General features: G+C 40.1%; 1 protein-coding gene across 1 annotated transcript in view; it reads left to right on the top strand.

Moving 5' to 3' along the window:
• Nucleotides 1-26059, top strand: part of MCTP2 (multiple C2 and transmembrane domain containing 2) — a gene marked incomplete at both ends in the record, with an annotated part of 166161 nt that overhangs the window by 21310 nt on the left and 118792 nt on the right. The window contains 6 exons of the mRNA XM_080913856.1: nt 7431-7573; nt 8345-8421; nt 8787-8898; nt 12687-12722; nt 22569-22733; nt 24889-25019. Coding sequence (XP_080769982.1) covers nt 7431-7573; nt 8345-8421; nt 8787-8898; nt 12687-12722; nt 22569-22733; nt 24889-25019 — 664 coding nt within the window. The remainder of the gene's footprint in view (nt 1-7430; nt 7574-8344; nt 8422-8786; nt 8899-12686; nt 12723-22568; nt 22734-24888; nt 25020-26059) is intronic.

Raw genomic sequence — 26059 nt, 5'->3', positions numbered from 1 at the left:
TCTGGCTAGGAGAGTCCAGTGGTCCTTGAACTGCGCAGTGTCTGCCTTATTACAGCATTGATGGATCCTATTATTTATCTCATATGGAATTTTATGCATTTCATAAAGTTAAAGGAATTTTCTGGCAAAAGACTCTCAGATAATTAATTCTGCGATCAGTTGATTTCTGGAACACTGTTCAGTAAAGTGGATATCTGTGCTTATTTTTACCATACACAGGCTATTGTATTTCAATGTCCAACCAGGGCCAGAATTTACTCCAGGGACCACTGGAGGTCTTATACTTAGGTGATCCTTAGAGGAGGGAAGTTTTCCCCATTCAGTCAGGGCAGATACATTAGCAAAAGGGGTCTTAAGAGCAGTGGAACAGTGAGGAGAACACAGCTCTTCTGGGCTTGGAAATGGGAAAGCAGATTCCAAAGGCAATAGCTGCCGTCCAGAGAAGGAGCCTGGCCGGGACATGTCTATAGATGGCTGGAATTCCTCTGAACTCATATGCTGTGTAAGACATGCCTCTTCCTTCTCATATGAACAAAGGACACTGCTCCCTTTCTTTCTGTTACCCCTCTGGTTTCTGAACAGAACTGTTCAGGATGCAGTGTGCAGGCTTTGTTCTGTCTGCCTGACTCCATTGTGCTGCTGTTGGACACATGGTCTTATGCAGTTGTCATAAGTGACACATTCCCCTCCCATTTTATTTTTCATCCTGGAAGTTGTCTCGTCTTTTTTTATTTAACCAGCCTCAAAGACCGAACTCTTGAACCCCATACTGCCAGGCTAGATTTCTAGCGTACCCTGAAATCCTCAGTGTATTACCTCTGGCTTTTTAGATAGAGAAGAAACCCGTGTTCTTGGGGATTTCAAAGCTTAAATTTTGTATATGCCTCTTTCCTTCCAGAATACCTAAGAATGTTTCAGAGAAAATTTTCCTGAGTGTATGGAATTTCTGAATTACTAAATAAAGAATTTAAGATTATACTTTTTCCCTTCATCTCCTTAAACAGAAGGTGATAGGAAAGACCATGCCTTCCGATGTAGCAATAAAGAAACTTTATAGGAACGAGTTAGTCATGTGAATTGCCTTGGACATTAAAATAAAGTAAATGGGCATTAGAGCTACATAAATGGTTATTTGCTCTTCCATTTTTAAGCTTAACTCAGTTGTGATGCTAAAAATAGCCCTTACAAGAAGGCATTCTTGGTAACTTCTGGAGCTGGCTGCCATTTAAGTAGATTGGCTTGTTTGTTCTCAAGGGACTCTTTTTCGAATGGTAGTTTTACGAATTATAAAGGATTACAATTACTTTACACAAAAGTGTAAGGAAGTTGAGTGAATTATTCAAGATTACACAAGATGTTTGTGTACCAACTTCAGCATTCCTGTGTGTGTGTGTGTGTGTGTGTGTGTGTGTGTGTGTGTGAGTGTGTGTGTGTGACATAGGCATATGCCTTTCTTTCTGATAGCTCAGATGTGGATGGATTTAATATAACATTTATAGAGATCCCAAGCACCTTCTAAGAGTTCTAAGTTTTACTTATAAGACTGTATCTGTTGGTGAGACTTTTGCTTACTATTGTGAGCTATTTTATTTTGCGTGTGTGTCTGTATGTTTCTGAGTATGGCTTCATGTATGCTGAGACATATGTGTAGCTCAGTGCATGGTTTTTGAAAGTCAGTTCCTTCGTACTAAGAGTACTAGGGACCAATTTCTTCAGGCTTGTGCAGCATTTTTATTCACTAAGCCACCTCACTGTTCCTGCTAATGGAGTTTAATATTTCAGTGCATGTTTTAAAAATTTCAAGCGATAACATGGAGGAACCATCTCAAATGGCTCTGGTGACACACTCCTTTCATTGTGCAGAACACCACTTTAAATGACAAGTATGTCTGGGTACTTGTTTTTTTATTTTCCATTTCTAAAGGTATTTGTGTATGTTTTGTGTGTGTGTGTGTGTGTGTGCGTGTGTGAGTGTGAGTTTGGAGGTCCCAGGTTGATGACTGGAATCATCTTTATATATATTTATGTGTATCTATATATTATATGTAATATTATGTAATTTATTAAACATGTAAACATATCATTATAAATAATACATATAATGGTATTATTTATTATCTATATAACATGTTCTATTTTAAAATATATTTATTACAAATTATAATTTATCATAACAGATAAAATTCATTGTAATAAGTATATATTAAATATATTAAAAATTAATATTTCTTTTTGTTCTTGGTAGGGCCCTTTAATTAGAACCAATGCTCATACATATAATTAGTCTATTCTGGGATGCCTGCTCTTGCTCCCTCAGTCAGGAGCTGTAGATAAGATGCCATGCATACTCTGCATAGACCTGGTTCTGGGGATCTGAAAACATTTCTCAGCAGGTACTCTAACTGCTGAGCCCCTACCCCATATTCCATTCGCCCCCTTCCCACCCCCACATGGGGTTCTGAGGGCCTGATCTCAGCTTTCTGCTCTACCACTCTCAAGCCATCCCAGCAGCACTAGGCTGAGCTACCAGATGACCTTGCTTTGTCCCCTTCTCCTTGATTCTAAATTATAAGCTGCTGTCAGATTTATATGTGCAAAGCTTGGCTCAGATCATTTTACTCTCCTCCTGAGTGAACCTAAATTTCCTTCCTCTTCATACTAAAATAACTCCAGATGGACCAAAAGCTTAAGTATAAAAAAAAGAAAATGTATCAAAAAGAAAAGAAAAGAAAGAAAGAAAGAAAGAAAGAAAGAAAGAAAGAAAGAAAGAAATCAATGGGAAGAAACACTGCTGAATTAATTTAAAACCTTACAGCTAAGTGGGGGAATATGCTTCTAAGCAGGATCTGAAAGTACAAAGCCAGAAGTCACACCATGGTTAATCTCATTAAATAAAAAGCAAAAATAACTTATGGCCAGTAATAACTTGTTAAATAAATTCTGGCAAGCTCTACAGTTGGTGAGCAGTTTCCATAAGGAAGCATTCAGTCCGGTTGTAGGCAGAAGATGAGCAGAGGCCACAGAAAGATAACAAAGGGATTAGAACAGCCAGCTGATTGACAGACACAAGTAGATGTCATAATGGCAGGCAAGCCACTGAGAGGGCTGAAGATAATGGGAAACAGGTAGGTTTTTTTTCTTCCCTCACCTGCTAACAGATTAGTTTAAAATATTTGTGAAGGAAACGTTGTTTGCTCAGAGATTGGTAAGTGTTGAGAAGGTTGATTTCATATTTATTTATATGTTGGTGTTTGTCTCTATATGTGCTATGCACATTTGTGCTCCCAGAGGCCAGAAGTAAGTGTTAGATCCCCTGTGAGCTGCCCTCAAGTGAATGCTGAGAACCAAATTGGGGTCTTTGGGGTTCTTCCACGGAGCCAACTTTCCGACTGCTAAGTTTGATGAGCTTTAGAAAGCATTTCTGTAATGTCTGTTAGATCCAGAATGAGCCTCTGTCATACTTCGTGTCTTACAAACCACTATAGAATTGGGACTCCAGGACAGATATTGAAGCCTGCCAGGTGAACTCTTATACACAATCAGTAAAATCTCAACTGCTTGCCCACACTGATATAGCACAGCAAGGGTGTGTTTAGTTGGAAATACACCAGGAGGTACATATTGTTGGTGTGACCCCAGCTTCAGGGCCTATAACTTGAGAAAATGCAGTCACTTAAAATGAATCTTATTATATTTTCCTGTAAAACATCCAAGAAACTGCTTATGGATACCACACCAGACAAATAGGATTGGGGACCAGTAAGAGGATGTGGGCTTTGTTTCATATTGTACATTTCAAAGTTGTGGGCATATGTTACTTTTACTTTAAAAGGGGGGGTGGTTGGAAACAGGAAATAAAACACCCACATTTTTAAAAGAATAATAACTAAGCTTTTATTGTACATGTTTAGGGCACTTTGGTCTCTGACTTAAAACAGCCTGTTGTAATCTATTTTCTTTTTTCTTTCTTTTTTTTCTTTTCTCTTCAATTTCTGGGTTCACTGAAATGCTTGCTTAACATTATAACTATAATTATTTTGGGGGTCTCCCGTCTGCTCCAATGACCCCAGTCTTTGTTCCTGTTTGTGCCCAGGTTGATTTCAACTCTTGCCTCCCTAATTTGAGCCCTCACTGACATGTGAGGTAGGAACAACATTTTCTACCTACTATTGAACAGAACTCTGCACCATGTTTATTTCTTTTGACCCTTACCCCCTGGGACTACGAGCTATGTGGCGGGGTGTACTTGCTATCAGATTCAGAAGAGCGGGATCTTTTGTTGATATGTCTTTACAGCACCTAGGGTATCCAGCAAGTAGCAAGACTTGGAAGAGACCAGAGGTATTTGTGGTCTGGCGGCCTGGTTGACAGGTACATCTGAAGGGAGAGTGAGGATCCCTAGGTTAGTGGGCTTAAGCAGGAACAACTATGATTCAAACAGTTCTTTGGAGGTGGATTTTTTGCCTCTCTGCTGCAGGGTCTATGACCAACTACCAGTTTCTCTTGCAGATACCTCCATCCCCAGGGACATGTGTCCGGATAGTTCCAATGTCTCTGTTTATTCTAAAATCCACAAATACGCAAGTCCTTTATATAGAGTGTTGTTTATATTCTGCTGTGTATGTGTGTGTGTGTGTGTGTGTGTGTGTGTGTGTGTGCGCGCGCGCGCGCGCAGGTCTGGTCTTACATGTAAACTATCATAAAAGTTCTGTATAACCTACATGTATCTATCTTCATATCAATGCCATGTAAGTAAATCGCTGTGTGGTTTGTGGGACAATAACCACGGCAGGAGTCTGTACTTATTCAGTAAGGACTCATTTCACATATTTAAAAATATGTTGCTGCCCATGGTTGGTTGTACCTGTACATGTAGACTTACTTTCTTTCTCTCTCTCTCTTTCTTTCTTTCTCTCTCTCTTTTTCTTTCTTTCTTTCCTTCTTTCTCTTTCTTTCTTTTTTCTTTTTCTTTTTTTCTTTTTTTTCTTTTTTTTAGAAAGCTACAGTCCTTCTAATGTGGGAGAAAGTGACTGGCTCTCGGCCCCAAGAGTCATGGTTTGGGGCCCTAAGGAGGCACAGCCTAGTCTCTGGTCCTTGCTTCTTTTTCCACTAAAAGTATCGACTACCATAAGAAAGAATCTCTTTGTATCTGAAGCTCCCAGTGAGAAAGGTTAAAGTCCGCCCTTTCAGGTGTCAGCTCAGCATTTGAGCATTTGCAGTAGCATTCCTGAGCTACTGGCCCCCTTTCAGAACCTGCCTAGTTGAGATGCCACTTCCCTGACACTCAAGCACTTAGGCTCAGAGAGAGAGAGAGAGAAAAAAAAATCACCATGCGCTCCCCCCTCCTCGAAAATTTTCCCTAACAATTAACACTGCACTAACTTGACACCCTCTTTCCTTGTTTGGCTTTGTAAACCCTGGTCCTTTTTTTTTTTTTTCCTATTAATTCCAGACATTAATATTTTCTTTCATGCAACTGCCGCCATTCACCCGTGAAACAGTTTGAACATTATGTAGCTGTCAAGATGCTTGGGGATTACCCAGTATGCCTTGCCTGTGAGAAAGTGACACCACGGAGGCACAGTTTTGAGATGTTTATTTTGAGAGTACGCTGACAAGCATGAAGGTCTGATCCCAGAGTGGCAATTTCATTTAATTAAAGGCCCCTTTTTATTATAGTTTCCCCCCCCACTTTATATATATATATATATATATATATATATATATATATATATATATATATATATATATATGGATGATTGTCAAAGCCAGACTAGCCAGAGGTGTTCTCTCAAGCTGCTGAAGGAGGGGTGAGCAGATGCTCACTCACCAGTGAGAATTCCACTGAGTGGCTGGGAATGCATTTATTTTTACTAGCCCTCAAGAACTCTTCAGCATGGGTACGTGTTTCAAACCAAGGCTGGGCTTCTGTTCCTTTGCTGCCAAACTGTGGAGGGTGGAATTAGACACACATGATTTTTGTAGCTTATTTTAATTTCTTCGTTTAAAGTTAATGCCCTTTTTTACATGGATGCTAATTCAGAAAAACTCCTGCTTCGGTAAAGCTATTGGCACCGAATAATATGTCCCCTTCTTGTTCTATAGCGAAGCCACCTCCCACTCAAATAGCTGGGAAATGTATTCCACTTACTTTCAATGTTTTTGACTATTAGAGCCACATGGAAATTTTAAAGGTGCCCAAGCATCAGACTGTTAAGGAATGATAGTCCTTAATGACATGTAAACATTTGCAGCAAAGTAGTAGAATTAATTTATGAGATATTTGTACAGGGTATTGAATTGACTCTCATATCAGAAATTCATTTCAGGAATATTTTTGCGGCCTGTCTGAGCCCCTGAATTTAACAGTAGGGTCCTTGCACGCATTGTCATAGTGCTGGTTTTCACGATAGACCACAAGGCCATAATTTTACAAGTCCCAACTTATTCATTAGTAGCATTTTGAACGGGCCGTCCCTATCTCCCTGCTGACTGGTCATTTTCTCTTGTGTCTTCACTGACACAGATGAGCAAGTCTATCCTTTGCACGCTGGATGATGCACACATTTGTATAACACACAGGCACAACACAGAATTCATGTATTATGTTTCTAAGCTCCTTTGGTTTTAAATGATCTGAGAACTGTGAAGGACGATCTACCATTGGGTTTTTGCTTGGGGGTGGGGTTGTATCAACTTGAGGGATATTGTTCATTCTCTTTGGCTTTCATTTCAAAGCTCCCCAGGAGAGGCCACTGGGGTCAGCTGTGTCAGCTCTGAGGCCAGCTGAGGGCCTGGCTGATGTGCCGTTCAGCTGGCTGTGGGTGTGGACAATGTATGCAGCTTTGGTGCAGGTGTGAGGAGGCAGCAGAGAATGCCCACCCTGTTGATTTATTCTCTATGCCCTGGGTTCCAGGCTGAGTCCCCTCACACCACCTTTTGAATTAGTGCTTGCAGAGACTGGTTTATTTATTATGATTATATTTTAAGGGATAAGATTTTGTTGAATTGGCCATCTGCTAAATATTTGGAAGTGACTTCTTTTTCTTTTCATGGACTTTATGCTGATCCTAGGAGGGGTGAGCCTCTCCCCGGGACTCCTGACACTCTCTTGATTTTTTTGAATTTATTTTGTGGGCAATTGAGGGGTGACATTTGCACAATGAAGCCACATAAAAAGCTCAAAGAGCCCATTCACATTCAACCACTGAAAGATAAAGATGGAATTAGTCATTTGCCCTTAAACTGTAGCATTTCTCCCTTCCCGTGACACCTCTAGGGTTTCCCATCCCTGCACAAAGAGACACTGATCTCTGTGTGTTCTCTGGCTCAATTCGGGCCTGGGGACTGTGGGGAGCATCTTGAATTGATAGAGATGCTAGATTTTTACATGTATTTTAAAAATTCTGTCCTGTTCTTTTCTTTTAAAGGCACGAGTGATCCATATGTGAAATTTAAGCTGAACGGGAAGACGCTATATAAAAGTAAAGTGATCTATAAAAACTTGAATCCGATTTGGGATGAGATAGTTGTGTTGCCAATACAAAGCCTTGACCAAAAGCTTCGTGTGAAGGTAATAATGCCGACAGCTTTCAGACCAGCTCCTCTCTTCAAACTATTTATTCTTCTATAGTTCTCAGGTCTCCTTAAAAGCAAAGTTGCCTCAAAGAATCTCTCCATTAGTCTCTGAGGCTGGATTAAAATAGTAATACTATAGGAGGAATTAGTTTTTTGACTCTTTTTGAGACTGTGTTTCTCTCAAATCAGGGAGACACATATGCTACAAAGCCAACGTGTACCGTGTAAATAATGTCCTTCTTGGCTATGTTTAAACTGACTTAGGGTGGAAGAATTATTACTGGCCCTGAAGTGGTTACAAGTGTGGACTCTGTTCTCATTAGAAAGAACTTTATACGTAATAGCGCTGCGAGCTACCAGGTGTAAGCATCAATTACTCCAACATCTGGGTTGAACACAGAATAGGATGGCGGAACAATGGTTAGCAAATTTCCATTTAATTGGCAGCTTTGCTCACCATGGAAAATGGTAAGTTCTAATGGGAGGCCAATTAAACCACAGAATGAGTCCATGGTGTGTAATATTTTGTTGTGTTTGACCACTGCTTCAAAAGTCGTTCTTGTTTCTGTTTTGATCATGGCTGGCAAAATAGGCAACTTGTTTCCCTGTATTGGCTGGCCTATACTTTCTTCTGCTTCACTGTGCAAAGTCCTGTAGTGATTTAAAGATGAATTTCAAAGTCTCTAGCCTATTCTGTATGTTGGTCATGGGATGAGTCCATCTGGTTTGAACAGCCCTGTGTGCTAACGCCCAAACTCTTTTCTAGGTGTATGATCGTGACTTAACCAAGTCTGATTTCATGGGCTCTGCCTTTGTCGTTCTCAGGGATCTTGAACTTAACAGGTATTGTATTTTTACCTTGAATCATTATCAATGAGATTTAGAGAAACCCACATTCATATTAAATGGTGCTTATTTAGATTTTTAAAAGGTCCAGAATTTGACTATCTGTTTTTATACTTTATTTTTGGTGTTAGAGCAAGAAAATCAGTAAACCAATGTTAACTATGATAATGTCAGAGTCTTTTCCACCAGAAAATTTAGTTTTACCAAATGTGGTTCTCTATCTGCATCCCGCTCCCCACAAACAACTCACCACATCTAGCCCTTATGCAGATGAAGTGGGGCCTTTACCATGAGCTCCTGATGTACCAACATGTCCTATTGCCAAGTAGTGTTCAAAATCACATGCTGTGTTTTGGTTACAGGACTACTGAACACGTTTTAAAATTAGAAGATCCAAACAGTTTAGAAGATGACATGGGAGTGATTGTGTTAAATCTGAACCTAGTTGTCAAACAGGGTGATTTCAAGAGGCATGTAAGTGGATCTTTCTGTTTAAACTCTTCACTGTAACAGTTTTTTGAGGACTGTCCAGTGGAGGGTGGCTGTCAACTGGATATTAAGGGGGAGAAGTAAAGCATTTGCATCAAGTATCATGCGTGGTTCTCTTTGTTCTCTCTCTTGAACCACCGGACAGACAATCCAGGTAATGAGAAGTTTCCTAACTGACTTAAGGTATGGTTAGGATTGCTATTAAACTCACAGACTGTTTGGCCTGATTAAGCAAACCTTGGAGATACTGTTTTCCTAGGTATCAGAGTTTTCCTTTCGTTTTCCTTAGATTCTGGGCGACTTTTATATAGTCAGTAATGTGATCAGTTCCCAAAATTTAATGTTTGCATCATGGATCCTGAGGTGAGAAAGTGTCTGCTTACAACACGTCAGGTCCTTTGCCTTCTTTACTTTCTGTGGCTTTTAGCTGCTGGCTTTTCCAAGGGGTATTTATTTGTGAAAATGCAAATTTTAACATTTTCTCATCTACCACAGGGAACTTTCTCATTAGCACACTATATAGTGGTGATGTCTTCACCATCAGTGAAACATCCGATTTCGTTAAGATAAAACAGAAAAGTGCTCTTACAAGTAAATATGCTGATGAAAGCTATAATCTCATTTTTATATTCATAGATTGCACATTATAATTTCAATAATTAAAATAGAAGCACAGGGTGTTTGATTACAATTTACTGAAAGATTAAAAAAAATCTAAAGGAGTAATAGAGAAAGAATGTTTGTGTTACATTTGAACCTGCAGAGAATCCAATATGAAAATCTGAAACCTGTTCACAAATTAGTCTTCTAATAATACCTTCTAAATTAAAGTAAATATTCTTCATTTTAGCTATTGCCTAATCTTTCTGTTGGAATTTATTTCATAATGAAGACCATAACTAATTTACTAGTAAGCTCCCAGAAGCTAGCTAAAAGTCATAGGAAATGTATACTAAGAATTTTTCAATTGTCAGAGTGTCTACTAAACATTTTATCTTAAAATTTGAATTCCTTAAGATAATTTGCTTAAATATGACAGACAAAAATTCTATATATATATATAAAAAGGAAACATACAAGCTTGAGACCTCAGTGAAACTGTCACTGGGTGGAAGACGAACCTTGCTTCTCTAGCCCCTCTATCTGGGGCTTTTCTTTAGCTTCTTTTTCATGCTGCTGTGGTTAATTCAGAATCTATGCCCCTAGATTCATATCCAAGTGTGTAGTAGGTGTCAGGTAACTTGAGATGCAGGCTAGACTAAATTAATATGTAATATGAATAAGTATTCTAACCATGTGCCCATAGTGGGACATTTAAAAGCCATTGTTGTCTTACAATTTCTTTGGTGACTTTGGTAAAGTTGGTTTCTCCTCTGAAAATGGCTGCACCTTTTGAATTTTTATACATCTTGCTAGACCTGTGCTCAGCAATAATACTGCATTTCAACTGCATTTCAGTGTCAGCAGATTTGGAATCTTAAAGTAGTAGCAGTTTGATTTCAGTTTATCTCCCACGGCAGAGCAATTAATGTAAGAAGCAGCTTGGGTTTTGAGAATGTGATGCTTTCTGTCTTCATCTAACTGAGACTGGCCCCTCTTTATCGTGAGCCCCATTCGCTGCCGCCTCTGTTGAGGTTGTTAGAATCTCTGCTTACTTGTGTGCGTGCCCTCCTTGTGCCCAGTAGAAGCCAACTGTACAGTGTATTATATATTCTCTGAAAGTAGAATCACAGAGGACTGCCTATCTCATTGGCTTTCATTATAATTTCTTTTTCTGCTTTTTATAATTGATCTAACATCACCAATGAAGGGATGGTTTGTTTTTTGTTTTTGTTTTGTTTTGTTCGGTGGCATATGGCTTACATAGTCATTTGACTTACAGGACTATGGTGGTCCATTAGGGTATACTAAATAGAAAAAAAAACTTTTAGTTTTTATTAATATTAAGTGGATAATAAAAGGTATTTTTATTCGGGGTTTTTAATGTAGAAATGACTTGCTCTCAGACCTGGAGGGCAGTAGATTTATGTAATTTATATATGCTTGCTCTATACATTTCTACTAAGTGTAAACTGAGTTCTGGTTCGGATTCTCAGTTTTGTACTCATTTTTTCTCCCTAACACAGTGAGTCACACTTTATGGCTTTAGAAGCAAGGATTAGCAGCTTGTCTCTGAGTCTGAGGAACTTGGCCCTGGCCTGAAGGCCGAGAGGATGGTACTTCCCTTTTCTTGGAAAAAAGCAGGATCAGAATTAGTACCGTGGGCTTTGTCGATAAACTATGTCTGACTCCCAGATCTACCGAGACTCCATCAAATCTACAGGCTTATTTAACCCTTCGGAGGTGTTTCCCTCGTGTATGGGATAAGTGTGAAGGCACCATCACGGGGATTGGCAGGATCAACTATGTCTGCCAGACCTGGTAGAAATACTCTGTGTCTGGGAGTTTGTAGCATTGTAGTAAGGAAGATATCATGTTAACAACCTAATCTGTTTTATCTCCTTTGATTGCTTAGAAAATCAAGTGTTTATACAAAACAAAACAACCTAGTAAACTTTATGCTCCTTCTAGGTTATCATAAATTTCAGTGATTTGATTAAGTGAAAATACTTGATACTTTTCTTGAGAAAATATGTGAATATTTTATTTGAAAGCACGGTGGTTAGGTGCACAATGCTGAAGTCACCATTTCTCCAGGACGAGTACTGTGAACAAGAGCCTTAAGGGTCTCCCTGCCCTGCCGGAGCTGCTGCTAGTGAAACGGAAGCTTCTCTTGACAGATGTTCTTTCTCCCATTTTCTTTTGACTAAAGAGACATATTAGCAAAGGAGACATGCCATTTACCTGCATTTTTTTTCTATTAATTGAGCATTATAGTAGATGTGGTCAGCTGGGTTAGATACATCATTTAATTGCTGAACCATGTGTTTTGCCACACTTTAACAAGCAGGAAGCTAGTGAGTGAACCAGCCCGAGCAGAGCATTGTGTTACTGCGTACATACTTCAGAGAGGAGAAGGATTTTCCTGAAAAATAAAATTCAACTGTACATAAAAGTGAGCAGCTCTTTCAGGACAAAGGGGGGAAATCAGAAAAAAGAACAGTATGAAATGTGTTAGCCTTCAACCTTTTGTTCTTTCTTCACACTTTTGTTTGAACAACTAAATTAATTTAATCGGACAATAATGATTCTAAAGTTTTTTTGGTATTTTTTTAACTAGCTTACAAAATACCAGATTTCCATGTGGCATAAGTTCTGCATACTTTTCTGTTAATTTGACGATCAAAGTTTAACCTTTGAAAGTAATAGAATTATGTTTTCTATTCAATAAATTTATGGATGACCTAAACAGGAGCTGACATTAGTTAGGAATGTATAGATTTTCAGTGCTCACTAGGTGTTGTCGGTAGAAGAAATCTGATGCCCTCCTTTTTGAAGATGAAATTTTACTATTTCATTTATTTACAAATTATACCTACTGAGATTGAATGGTATTTGTCTGCCAATGCTGGTCCATTCTGAATACTTTTGAGGAAATGATTAGTAAGCGACATATGTAATATTTCTTTGTTTCTAATTTATTTTTTACCTGAGCTTATTTCTTTTTATGGGGAGTAGAATGATGGGTAATGCTAACTTTCAGATTTGGGAGTAATAATGTAAATATAATGTGCATTATATGTAACGTAAAATCATTTAATTGCGATATTAATGATCCATATTAATGATTCATTGTTTTTCTTTCATTTTGATATCTTCACTGTACACTGAAGCGTTGGACAAATCGGAAGCGGTTAAGTGCCAGCAAGGTAAGTTTGCTTGTTTTTAGAGAATTTGGATAAAAACTTCATATTTTTGATAAATGCATCCATATATATAATTATTGCTTAGACTGGATGTGTAACAGCTTTCTTTACTTCTTGCTGTTTCAATAAATACAAAGCGAAGGACCTTTCCTTAGAGTTTCATTAAGTTAGGACATGACCAGATGTTGGGACTTGTGCCTGTTTGAGTGGTGACATTTTATATGTACTGGGCATGTTAGAATCTTACACTTCATTAAGCTTGGAGCACATAGAATGTGGCACGGTTAGCTGCTGTCCCTTCAGGAAGTTATTTGCCATGAGAAGCTAATGTGGCTGCTGCAGGGGCCACGGGAAGACTGGGAGAATCTGTGGTAGCCTTTGTAAGTCTCAGTCATACTTTCTGGAGCAAACCTAGTTTTCAATTGTTAAGTAGAAATATTTCTTCAGTGCTGGTGGATCATAGATAATTAATATGTCTAAGTGATTGTATGCTACTTTATAGTTTATGCAAGTAGGAATACCAAGGAGATGTAAACTCTTAATAAGTTACTAAGTTACAAAATTAAAAGTTAAGGTAAATAAGTGGGAAAATTAGTCGAGAAGTAATCCTCCAAAATATTGTTAACTTAAATTAGCAACTCTTGATGTTTTCTGAACATCTAATTAGACTTCTAGTTAAAGGGTGTAGCACTTTAGGCTTTTGTCAGATTTGATTCCAGAATGTTGGAGCTAATTCATACCTGTAGTAGAAAGAGGTTCTGCAGACAATCACTTGAATAACCATGTATGTGTGTGTGTGTGTGTGTGTGTGTGTGTGTGTGTGTATGCAATTTCTAATTATAAGCATACAATCCCTCACTTAACTATTTCCCTATATAATATGGAGTCTGCATCCAAATCAAGAATTCTTAATATTTTTGATAAAAAGAGAGGAACACACAGAGAAGGAGAAACATGGACACAGAGAGACGGAGGGATAGAGCTAGAGTGAATAAGGCTATCTTGCTCCGGAAATCGGTAGGTGCCGGTGATCTGTTGGCACACGCTGATCCCCACGTGCGTCCTCGGCATTTGCAACGTGTTAACAGAATTATGAAAAGGTGCTCGCTCCTCCTCCCACCTCACTCGGCTCCTTGCACTCTGGTCCTGGTTCAGAAACAGAAGAGGGTGTGATGGCTGCGGTGTGCTGCCATCTAGGGCCTTCTCTACCTTTGCCTGATTCCTGCACAGTCCCCGGAGGGTAGGAGAACATCATTTCTCACCACAGAAGGGAGTCGGCTCTCGCTCTCTGTATTAAGAGTGGCTGTAACCACCCGAAGCAGTAAAGGTTCCCAGAATGCCTTGGTGAAGCCTGACAAAGCAGTATTTTCTCCTTTATTGATTCGGCTCCTGCACTAAAACACCGGTACTGTACATCAATAACCATCTTTACTTAGGGAGCTTCAGTCTGTGGAAGAGCATTGGCAGTTTGTGGGAAAACATAAAGGCAAGAAACAGAAATTGTGAGCCTGGGGAATATTGGAGTCGAGGGAGGACAGGAGAGGTTATGAAACAATGGCCAAAGGAATGAAGAGGAATAGAAAAAAAATGTTGACGGCTTGGATAAAGATATCAAAAATATGAAGGGGACAGAGGATCCAGAGAGCAGTATTTATATATAGACTCGACAGGGTTATGTGTTGAGGCTGAGCTGCGAGTCTTATTTTTCTCTTACTTTCTGGAATTTTGACTGCAGTGTGTGCTGGGCTCAGGAATGTAATAAATGCCCAAAGCCAGTACGTATGTTTACTAACATTTCAGACAAGTACGAATTTGATGAACATGAGAGATACTCATATGTGAGTCATGAAGAGTATGCATTGGTGAACACTTATTGGTGATTTCTTTGCATTGGAAAGTATGCCGTTTAAGGAGGAAACCGAGAAAGCTTGCAAATTGTATTATGTGGAAGAGTCACTGGAGAATTATCCACCCACTTCCATTAACAGTATTAACATAGATGAAGTTCTCTGATCCTGTCCCTTTTGATATTTTAAACCACAAGTGTCTTTAGTTATTTAAAACAATATTTTGTATGTATAAATGTTTGTTGCATGCCTATTTGTAAGAACCTACACAGGCCTGGAACTTCTGGACTCAGTGGGGAGAAGTTGGATCCCCTGGGGCTGGAGTCCCAGGTGGCTGTAAGCTGCCGTGTAGACGCTTGGTATTGAACGTGGAGGCTCTAGAAGACTGGCTCTGAACCTGTGGGTTGCCACCCCTGGGGGGGGGTCACATATCAGATATTTATCTTTTGACTCATAACAGTAGAAAATTTGTAGGGATATGCTCACCATAACATAGGAAACTGTATTAAAAGATTGTAGTGTTAGGAAGGTTGAGAATTATGGCTCTACAAGAAAAGCCAGTGTGCTTAGCTCCTTTACCATTCTCCACCCCATACAAACTACTTTCTTAGGGTTTTCATATTAGACTTCCTGTTGGAAAATGTCTGCTATGAAGATTAATTTGCGGTGAATATTGAAAAATAAACTTCTGTGCTACCTATGGCATAACAGGGATTTTTCACCTCAGCCTGATTTGACAGTGCCTTTATTTAGATGATTGGTCCCTTTTCTTTATAACTTTTGCACTTTGGGGTAACCTCAAATGTTCCTGCATAACAGTGTCTCTGCGGCATGTTTTAAAATGTATCTTTGATATTTTGCCCTAGATTTCAATGTGATAGATATAGAAGGACAGCTTTTTTAAGGTAGGCTTAGCTTCCATCCAGCAAATCTTTTACAATGTCCATTGAATGGAGAAATCGGGGTTTTTATATAATAGATCACAGACCAGCGTCTACTTCTGTTTCCATTTCTGCTGTGCAGTAGCCACCGTGGCCAGGGCTGCTCCAAGACTCACATGGCTGTATTTCGATGCCTGTTGTAGCTCCACATAAGAATACTCACAGCCGTTCTGGCCACCAGACAGTCTAATGCAAGAAGGGACACAACAGTAACTAGGGATAGGGATAAAATATCCATTGTAGTACCTAGACCTTGTGTAGCTCTTGTTTTTCTGTCTCTGTCTCTCTTTCTTTCTCATGCATGCGCATTCACACATAACCCACAATTGTGGGGAGGGGCTCACCTCCTCTGGTCTGTAAAGATGTCTGAACACATGTTCTTCAGCTATGGATTTCCTGTGCCTCCCATGCATTTTCCGTGGGATGAGGACATCCCCTGCCACGTCTCTTCCTTGACCTTCTGATTCACACATTAATATGTCAGCTACCAGAGATAAGAGAGGACCCACACTCGTATAACATTTTTATCATCTGTTATGAAAGTATGACTTGACTAGTAGTGCCAACTTCTGGCCCTGTTTGGCTTTGTAGACTTTGATTGCCGTTTCTGTGTGTTGTGGAGGCTGAGCTCTGTGGGTTACACTTTCTAGTTCCCCTTAATCATCTGTGCTCCAGCTGGCTTGGTCCGGGGAGAGAAATTGGCACAAAGCTTATTTGCTGGAGAAGAACTTAGACTGGGGGAGGATAATAAAAGAATTTGAGGGAACCCCTGTCTGTCTGCCTGCCTGCTTGTCTGGCTATTGTCTGTCTGACCAAACCTCACCCTGGAAGAGGAGTGAGTTTAATGAGTGCTTTGTCTGTTTGTAGTTAGGGTAAAAAAAAAAAAAGTTTCTACCCAAATGGTGGCATCTCTCCATTGACTGGATAAATGGGTCTTACCATATACATTTCTCTATGTGAACGCCCCGTGTCGTATTGGCGTGTGAGCCTGGAAGTAGTGTGAAGGAGAAACATTCAGGGGGTCCAGGGCACGGTGTGTTTCCTAGCACACTCTGGTGAGCAGTGTGCTTTCGGCTTGTTCATTTGTTCATTTTCATTTGTACGCACCCTTCAGCGTCTGCTCAGAGTAACATGATGGCACTATCTGCTTTTCTGGTTAGACTCATGTGATTGGAATTACATGTTCAGACTGCCAGATATAACCTTGTTCATGAATCTGTGTGTTTGTGTGTGTGTGTGTATGTGTGTGTGTGTGTGTGTGTGTGTGTGTGTTTATGTTAATCTTGTGGATCTATGTATTTCTGTCTTATTCTCCAAAGTATGTATTATCTGCCATTTAGCACTGTCCTCGATTTTTTTTTATTGTTGTTAACTCTTGGTGCTAGGAATAGAGCTCCAGGTCTTAGGCTAAACACATGCTCTACCACTGCACTCCACCCTTGCTCTGTCCCTGTCTATTTGCTGTCTGTAAGTCTAGTTGTGGCCCTGCATAGACTCATGCAGAGTGTCTCAACCCTGACCCTTCTGCTGCCTTTTAAGAAGCTGATGTCCGCATGAAACAGGGCCCAGGGACTTCTGGGATTTTCCTGCTCTCTGAAAGCTGCAGCCATGTTGTGGTCAGGCCATCAACCCAATAGAGCTCCAGAAGTGTCTATGTGGTCTGGGGCAGAGAGTCAGGGTACCATCTCCCTAGCCATCTGATCCTATCTGTCTCCTCAGTAGCATTAGACTTAGTCTTGCACCAAGATTTGTCACTGAGTATTATCTTAGAGCAGGAATTCTGTCCTTGACTGTAAGTGTGGATTGGAGAATTTGAGTGTGTGGGATGAGTGAGTCTCCAAGACCATATCACAGGACCTAGTCCTGCATGGGAGTAGGGAGGGGCCTGAGGTTTCACACAGGGAAGGTTTTGAGAAGACTGGAATGACTGAGTACACCAGACACAGTAGCATAGGAATGTGGCCATTCAAATGAATGGAGCCACCGGAAGGAAGCAGAGATCATATTAGGGTTCAAACAACCTGTTCCTAAATATAATTCCGGAACCTGTCACATTTTGAAATTGTTATAATTATTTTTAAAGTCTATTTAAAACTGATTTTTCTTGATAGGTTTGAGGCAAGACTTTATTATGCAGCTGTGAGTAACTTGAAAACCCATTGTTTGGATGAAATTGGCCTCAAATGTCTACTGCTCAGCCTACAGCAGTCTCTTCCCCACCTCCCCGGCAAAGACTGAGATTATGGGCAGGCACCACTGTGCTCATCTTGAATGTGATTACTTAATTCCCTGTTAATACTAGAAAGTGCACTTTTCTTGTTCCAAATTTATAGCCATTGACCATGTATAGTAACAGTCAGTTTATTAAATCTTTTCTTAACTTAGTTCTTATTCTTCACATGTAAAACATGAGTGGTGAGATTTCCTTATAACTAGGAAGACAAAATGAAGACAGCACCCTACAACTCTAGACACAGACAGCATTTGCAAAGTTGGAGCTTTTGATACAAGTCCATCTACAGATATCAATCTCTTCTTCCAGGTACATGTGTGTGTATGGGAAACAGAGAAAGTTTTCTTTGTATTCCGAGTTGAGGATTTTTCATGGTTCTGGCATCCAGTATGGCCTGGAACCCTCTTTGGATGAAGTAATGCGTTGCACCTGAGGGTTTGTTCTAGAAACTGGTTCCTTGCATGTGCGGATATGTTCTCTGTGTACTGCAAAGCTGCTGACAGGAAGCAGTAGTTCTACATGTTGAAAACACATGAAAAGCATATTTCAGTGAAGGCTTTTATTGACTGGGTCCTTTTCTTCATCTTTGCAAAGGAATGGTCAACAGAGGTGGAGCCCTGCTTTGCCGGTCAATTTCCAGACAGTGGTGAAATTTTTAATTTTTTTTTATGCATTTGCTTCTGTTGGCTGTGCTGTCACAGAGACTTTAGAACCAGAAAAGGCAGATAGGATGTGTTGGCAACTCCAGACATTGTCATTCATGTTTGTTTATTGTGTGTGGTATTTATATATGTGTGTGACTGGTGTGTGTGTGTGTGTGTGTGTGTGTGTGTGTGTGTGTGTGTGTGTTTGCCTGGAGCTAATCTTTTGGCCTAAACTGGCTGGCAATTGAGCTCCAGCCATTTTCCTTTCTCCATCTACATTTACACTGCTAGCAACCAGATACTCATGGCCATATGGCCATGCATGTCTTTTTATGTGGGTGCTCTGCTGGGGGATCCAAACACCTGTCTGTAAGCTTGTGAAATACATGGTCATAACCACTGACTCATTCCCCCTCCCGACCCCATATCCTCCTGTGTCTTTCATTCCCCTCCCCCCTTTTGTATCATCTCCTTTATTTTCCAGTATCCATTGCCATGTTCCATTCTGAAGTTTGCAGGGAACAGTTGAACATAGTCTTGCTGTTGGTGGCCACAGATTTTCCTCCTATCTCCTAACATCAGGGCCTACCCTGATGTCACTAGGCTGCAAGTCATTATATCAACCCTGTATAAATGCATTGACTTTGAGAGTCCACTCCTGTATGAGACTCTTTTGAGATTCCTGAAATGAATCTTGACCCCCCCCCCCACCTTGAAGTGAGCAGAGGTTCCCATTGCATACAGACTCCTTTTCTCCTAGCTGAACCTAGGTGTAGTGTTATGGTGACTTAGACATCAAAAGAATCATTGGAAGGGGGTTTGTCTCCTTTGCATGAAAACCAGTATGCTTAATAATCTGAGGACCATACCCTGTCTTCATTTTTGTATTCATAATTGACAGATGTACTTTCTATGAAACATCACTTTTTCCTTCTAAGAAGAGTGAGTGTAGTTTATGTGAGTGGGGACCCAGACACAGAGAGATGAATGGATTGCATAGAAATACTAAAAGGTTCTGATCCTTGGGGAGGAAGAAGAAAAATAACAGAACCCCGATGCACTATATTTTATCCCTCCTGTCTGGGGAGGAATTAGGGTTAGGACCTAGAAACTTTGCTCTATCAGCCGGTGTTTGTTTCAGCTCAGGTGGCGTGGGTTCCCCCTTTGATGGGTCATTTCCTTCTCTCCTATCATATTCCAGGCTGTATTAAGATGACAAATCTCCCTTACAGGCAGGGACAGAGACATGAAAACCCACGTGTTCGGCTGAGTGAGTGAAGATGAGTCAATTTATTGTGTGGGAGAAAGAGGATGTTTGAAGAACAGAATGGATTTCCCTAACCTGGTGTGCAGTAGAATACACACTGGATGCCACTGTCTGTCTGTTGGTCTGTCTGTCCTCAGGAAGGAATGCTGAAGGAAATATAAAGAATGTCTTTAGATCACACACACAAATGCATAGATGTGGGGTTTGCAATGAGATGTTTAAGGTCAGCTGAGCAGGATAAAAGTTGTACTTTCGTTCCTATCAGTGAACTCCGCAATAAATCATCCTCTTCTCCCACCCTGCCTTTCAGAGAAATGGGAGAAGGAAAAGAGAACTTGGCTAGTGCCTGAGCAAGTCTATCCCATCAAACATGACTGTGTTAAATACTAAAACGTTCAAAGTCCGACTGAGATAGATAAAGGCTTTGATGGAGAGGGGCTATTTCCCAGGGACATTACAAGCCATAATCCAGATGTTATGGTGTAACACAACGAGTGTCCATGGATAGATCAGGAACTTCAGCCAAGCCCTGCCTAATGCAGGCCTCTGCTCTGCCCTCCCATGCTGTTCTGCCATATGGAACCCATCTCCAGCCCCCTTAATAACCAGCTTTGGATTCCATTTTCACAGAGCTCACAGAGCTAAGTGGGGCTGCTTTATAGACAAGTTAGATAGAGGCCTTTCCAAAGTAAACATCCAATTTGAAATTAGGACATACCACACTGCAAAAATTATTTTAGGGCATATTTCATGGACATGCTGCCATTTTTCTTAGGTAGTTGCCAGACTGGAGGATGCCCTTTGATCCTTTGTGGACATTACTCCCCATTTTATAAAAGGGATTTTGAAATAGTTGTAGCGTTGAGGGAGGAATATATCTGTCGGAACTTTGAAGCATGGCCGTGGGACAGGTCATGTTTTAACTCGTTGGTTAGGAGTCAAACTTTTAAGAAGGAAAAAAAAAAACAGCAAAAGAGGGAATTACAGCAGAACATATGAATCAAAATCTCATTTTTTTCCTTTAAAGGCAGACATTTCAACCCATGCACTCAAAGCTATAAAAAGTGTAAGTGCATATTCTGTGTGTGAATGTACATCTGTATGTGTATGAGGATACACATAGATGCATGTCTGTGCTATGTGCTGCTTTTGTGATGTGGTTTGAACAAAGTCATTTAATTCAAACTATTTTGCATCTCTTATTCTTGAATATACTGTATAGGAGACCAAGGAATCATTAGGGCTAAGAAACCATCTTTGTCTTCTTGGAGAAGAGTTTCTCTCCTTTTTCATTGTTCACCCATCTGCATGTTCTACTCTGAATTTGTATCCCAAAATTATTCTGTCTCTCTGTCTCTCTGTCTCTCTGTCTCTATCTCTCTCTCTCTCACACACACACACACACCTGCATGGAAGAAAATAATTATGATAATCATGGACAAAAGTTGGGAGTACATCCTTCTGTAAAAGTAATTTTGTTTAACATTAACACAGAATTTTCAGCAAAACATACAGAGTGGTACTGGTATGTCATCTCTTGAGAACGACAGAGAGACAGAGTTGGATCAATTGAGCTCGTATATTATTAATATGGACCCTACTTCCTCCTCGTTAGGGTAAATTGTATCTGCGTGGTGTTTGAGAAGATTGGGGGTCTACATGACCACAGAGATACAGGAATAGCTAGCTGCACAGGGCTAGCAATGCATTGGCTTGTCCCGATGCTCAGTTCCACCTGCTTTCTTCAGTCCAGGGAGCCTTTCCTTTAAAGAAGACTATAAGCTCTTTCTAATTCACTGGTCAAGCAGAATTCGACGATGAAGTCTGATACCTCCATGCGGCACATGGATAGGTGGAAATCCCAACTTCCAACAACTAAGTGTGAAGAGACCGAGAGATGAGTGCCAGGAGAGCCCCACAGGGTGGTCCACACTGCTGGAGTGTAGATGGGGGCTTTTGTTCAGTGTCATGGTGGCTTTCTGGTACAATAGAAACAAATATGCATTCCTCACTAAAGTGTTGTAGGAAGACATGGCTAAGGGAGGGATGGACTGAGATGTGTGGAAAGTCGATGGTAATGAGGGAGGGCACAAAGACTGGTTCTACAGCTTTTCCAGGTAATTTTGTGGGAGCTGAACTGTGCATAAAAGGGATTCGTTTAGAACAAGTACAGCCGTCATCTTTATTATTTCATAATAGATTTTTGTCTTCCGTTTATATTATGTTTAAGGGATACATAAATAAAATCTTTAAGACAAAGAAAACAATAGATTGAATTACCTTGCCCTCCTGGTCTTCTCTGAAATAAACTTTATCCTCTCCTTCCCATCCCAGCCTGCCCCACCTCATTCTCTAGATCCACATACCTTATTTGGCTGGGTAGGCCACTCCAAGCTACACTTAGAGCTGTGGCTCCTCTTACTGGCATGGGGGCTTTTAAAAATAAGTACCAGCCTGAAGAATTAGGGGAGACAGGATAAGTGTGAACATGAGAGATAAAATCCAGTCATTATCGTTAAATCCTCAGAAGTGGGTTTTTTTTTCTTTCTTTTTCTCTTAGCGCTCTGTTTTCCAAAGTGCCTTTCTCCTCTTCAAACTAGTGAAACATCCAGAGCCAAGTTCAAGGAATTTTGTGTAAGAGCTCACCAGTGTGGGAGCACAGACCAGAGCCCAGCCACATATTACTTGCATCTATCTTTTGCAACAGTGGAAGCAACTCATAGAATGGGTAGCCGGGTTTTGCAAAACCAAGGAATACTAATGCTTTTCTCCAAACATGAAGGAGTTCAGACTGAAGGGGAGTGGGGGGAGGGGACTGAATTCCTGTGTCTGTGTCTGCCAGACTCACTCTGAAGAGCAACCAACATTTATTTATTTATTTACTTATTTGTTTGTTTGTTTGTTTGTTTGCTTATAGTCCTCCTTGATCCGCAACTTACGCCTCTCAGAGTCCCTGCGGAAGAACCAACTTTGGAATGGGATTATTAGTATAACTCTGTTGGAAGGAAAGAATGTCTCAGGAGGGAACATGACAGAGATGTTTGTCCAGTTAAAACTGGGAGAGCAGAGGTACAAAAGCAAGGTAAGTTCTGTTAATTCCACAAGGGAGGTCATCGACTTTCTGAGCTGTAAAGATGAAAAAAAGTCTTCCCAGTCTCGATTTCTCAGGAGTGGAGCCCACTAACATTAGCCCCCGCGCCCTCAGCCATGTTAACTAGAATCCCAGAAAGCAAGGCAATAGTCTGGATGCACTAAACTACCGTGGGGGCTGCTTAGTGAAATTCATTTTCACATGTATTTCAGAGAGAGGGAAAGTTTATCAGCCCATGGTTCCTCATATACAACATCTTCAGTTTGAGCATAAACAGTGTGTGCTTTGTAGGCCACAGGAAAGGGTGTTCTCCATATCTTACGGGTGTTCTCCAAAGCTCTAAAAGGAAGCAGCTTCCAACTTGAGGACATTAAAATGTTGGAGAGAAGTAAAAATAGTTTCAAAATTGTATGTCCTGTAGTATCTTTCCCTTGTTTGTCTGAACACCAAAACTAGACCTGATGTTTCTGAGTTTTTATTGTTTTCTTAAAAAAAATAATAACATCCAACTGCATAAAATACTAAAAATAAGTGTTGTTTTAATAGTTTTATAAGAATAAATTGTCTGATCTTGTCAATCCAACCTCCACATAGTTTTTAATTTTTGTAATTTGGTATAGATTGAATTCAAAAATTGTTATTTTCAAATCATGGCAATTAATTAGTTATTTTTTATATAACTAATTTATAACTATCGGATAGGAATAGGTGACATGTTTTATGAGTTAAAGGGGCTAGGGTAGTTGAAAGTTATGCCACTTGCAAGAAGCCACATTAATTTTTTTTTTACAGTAGGGTTTCCAGGTACCCCAAAAGCAACAGAGCAGATACAGACAACTTGGGAAAGGAGACAGGAATGCAAGAGGCTGTGTGCTACCCAAAGTTCAGTGCAAAATAAAAAAAAAAAAAAATTCCAACATTAGATATCCTTCACTCCAAGGCACATAGTAAACAAGAGCATACTAGATAAATAAATGAATAAAGTATAAATCAACATGAGTGGGATCTGAGATGTACCGAGAATCTTCTCACGTGGATCATTTTGGGCAGAGCCTCGCACTGAGTATTTGGGGATGATTACTTCCCTCCACTGAATCGTCTTTAGCCAGGCACAGTCAGGCTAAGGATCTATAGAGAACTTTATCCCTGTGAACATTTTAGCTATTCGGTGGGAGGTAATGTGTAGATTTGGATCAGTGTCTCGCATATTCCCTGTGGGAAATACTGCATTGAATTTTTATTTCTAAGACCTCTTTTTCTCCCTGGGATCTGAGCTCTGTTGTCTGGCATGATAAAAGTCCAGGCGTGATGTGTTCATATGACATGACAACAGCTAAGGTGTGTGTGGGCTGCTTGCTCATCAAACTTTTTTTTTCTGCATAGAAACAGTTGGTGGTGATTTAAGGGTTGATCTGTAGCATTAGAAGCCAGACCGCATCGCCAACACTTGAAATATTTATTCCCAAAATCATCTCCATAAAAGAAAGGGAAAAAATGGAGGGCCTACCAACAAAGCCACCCCATAAGCAATTTGGTCACACTTAAAACACAGGAACATGTGTGTCCCTTTTCTAAAATTATTGTTAATGTTTCAAGTATGGTAAAATAGAATTTTCTAGTTTTCCCCTTTGCCACAGTATTGGGATTTAGTATCTTTGGACTGAAAATTAGACCAATGTATGTTATCACATAGTATAGAGTTCCTACTTAATGTGTGAAGAAGATTTTAATTGAGCCAACAGACTGATCGTTTATGTGATGCTTCAGCCTGGTCTGATATACACCAACACAAACATCACTTGCATTAGACTTGACAGTTAATGCTATTTTCTGCAGAAATGAGCAAATGCAGGCTCTTCATTCACCGCCTGTTTGTGTGGTTTTGCAGTCCCTTACGTTAGTCTCTTTAACTTGATGGGAAAAAAATTGCTACATTGGGGAGGGGCTCATTTAAAAGAGTCTCATTTTGCTAACTAACTCCCAAGTCCATGAGGGTCCCCCCTATTCCAGAAGTTAAGTATGTCTTGCTAAGAGACCAATCTCATTATGGTGACTTCCCACCCTGTAGGCAATACGTGCATGTGTAGCTGCTGTGGCCATGACCTACCTTCTGAGAAAGTAAATCCTGTAACTGCATGTTTTCTAGACACTGTGTAAGAGTGCAAACCCGCAGTGGCAGGAACAGTTTGACTTTCACTACTTCTCTGACAGGATGGGCATTTTGGACATTGAAGTGTGGGGAAAGGACAGCAAAAAGCATGAGGAACGACTGGGCACGTGAGTCACTTGGCTACTCTTGGGGTGGGAGCTCCTGATTGCACAGGGCTAGTTCTGAAAGAATACCTTATCTGTTTGGGTTGAGAGTGTGGACCCATATCCTAAGAAGCCACCAGTAAGCTGGGCAGCCACTTAACGTGGAAGGGGCATTCATCACTTTCCTAATTGACAAAGGATATTCAGTATTCATAGCAGGCTTTAAACATAAGTGTTCTTCCTCATTTGTAGGGAGCTCATTTGAGGAACTCTTGATGATAATAATATACTTAGCGGTTAAAGGGAATGGGAACTGCTATCATATTTGCATTCGCATCCCACAGATACATATACAACTTTACTGATTCTTCTCTGTATTACAAATAATACATAATAAAGGTAAAAGCTATGCACATGGCTGTTAGATCCCAAAATGCCTCCATGTGGTTATGATGGGCATACTCTTTAAAGTAAGCATTTTATCCAAGGCTGGTTGATTTCATACATGTAGACTCTATTCATTCAGAAGGTCCACTGCAGTTGTGTGAGTCTGGAAATCTCCATAGGACGTTATGTGTTGTCTCAGACCATTGGGATGTATTTGTAAACATGTCCAAGATTTCATTTGAATTTCGAAAAGTAATAAAAGAAGAAGGTGAGTTGTTCCTCATGATAGAAAAATGCCAATGTCCTTGCTGGTTTTTTGTGACAAACTATCATAGACTCTGAAGCAGCCAAAGTGATTCTGTTGTTTATTTCTTTACTTTGGACTCTATCAGCTCAGTTGAGGTGGTCACCCATGGGTAATTGATGATAACATCAGAATTATAGTTTCTTTCAGGATTGTAGCAAGGGATCCAATAAAACCACAAGACCATGCCTAGCTTGAAATATGTATAAAAGAAATGTGCTGGCAGAAGCTTGCCTCATCTCTGATTTCCGACAGCAGAGCATCCCCAGTTAGGGAGAGCAGGTTATTCTTCGACCTGAGAACCGTGAATTCCAGAGCTAGCATTTGGAGCATTATGGATCCCATCTTTTATGTTATACCATTCCTTTTTATT

The sequence above is a fragment of the Micromys minutus genome (assembly GCF_963924665.1).
Source record: "Micromys minutus genome assembly, chromosome: 3".
Lineage (NCBI taxonomy): Eukaryota > Metazoa > Chordata > Mammalia > Rodentia > Muridae > Micromys > Micromys minutus.
The sequence above is the reverse complement of the archived record's forward strand: the minus strand, read 5'-3'. Positions and strand labels throughout refer to the sequence as shown.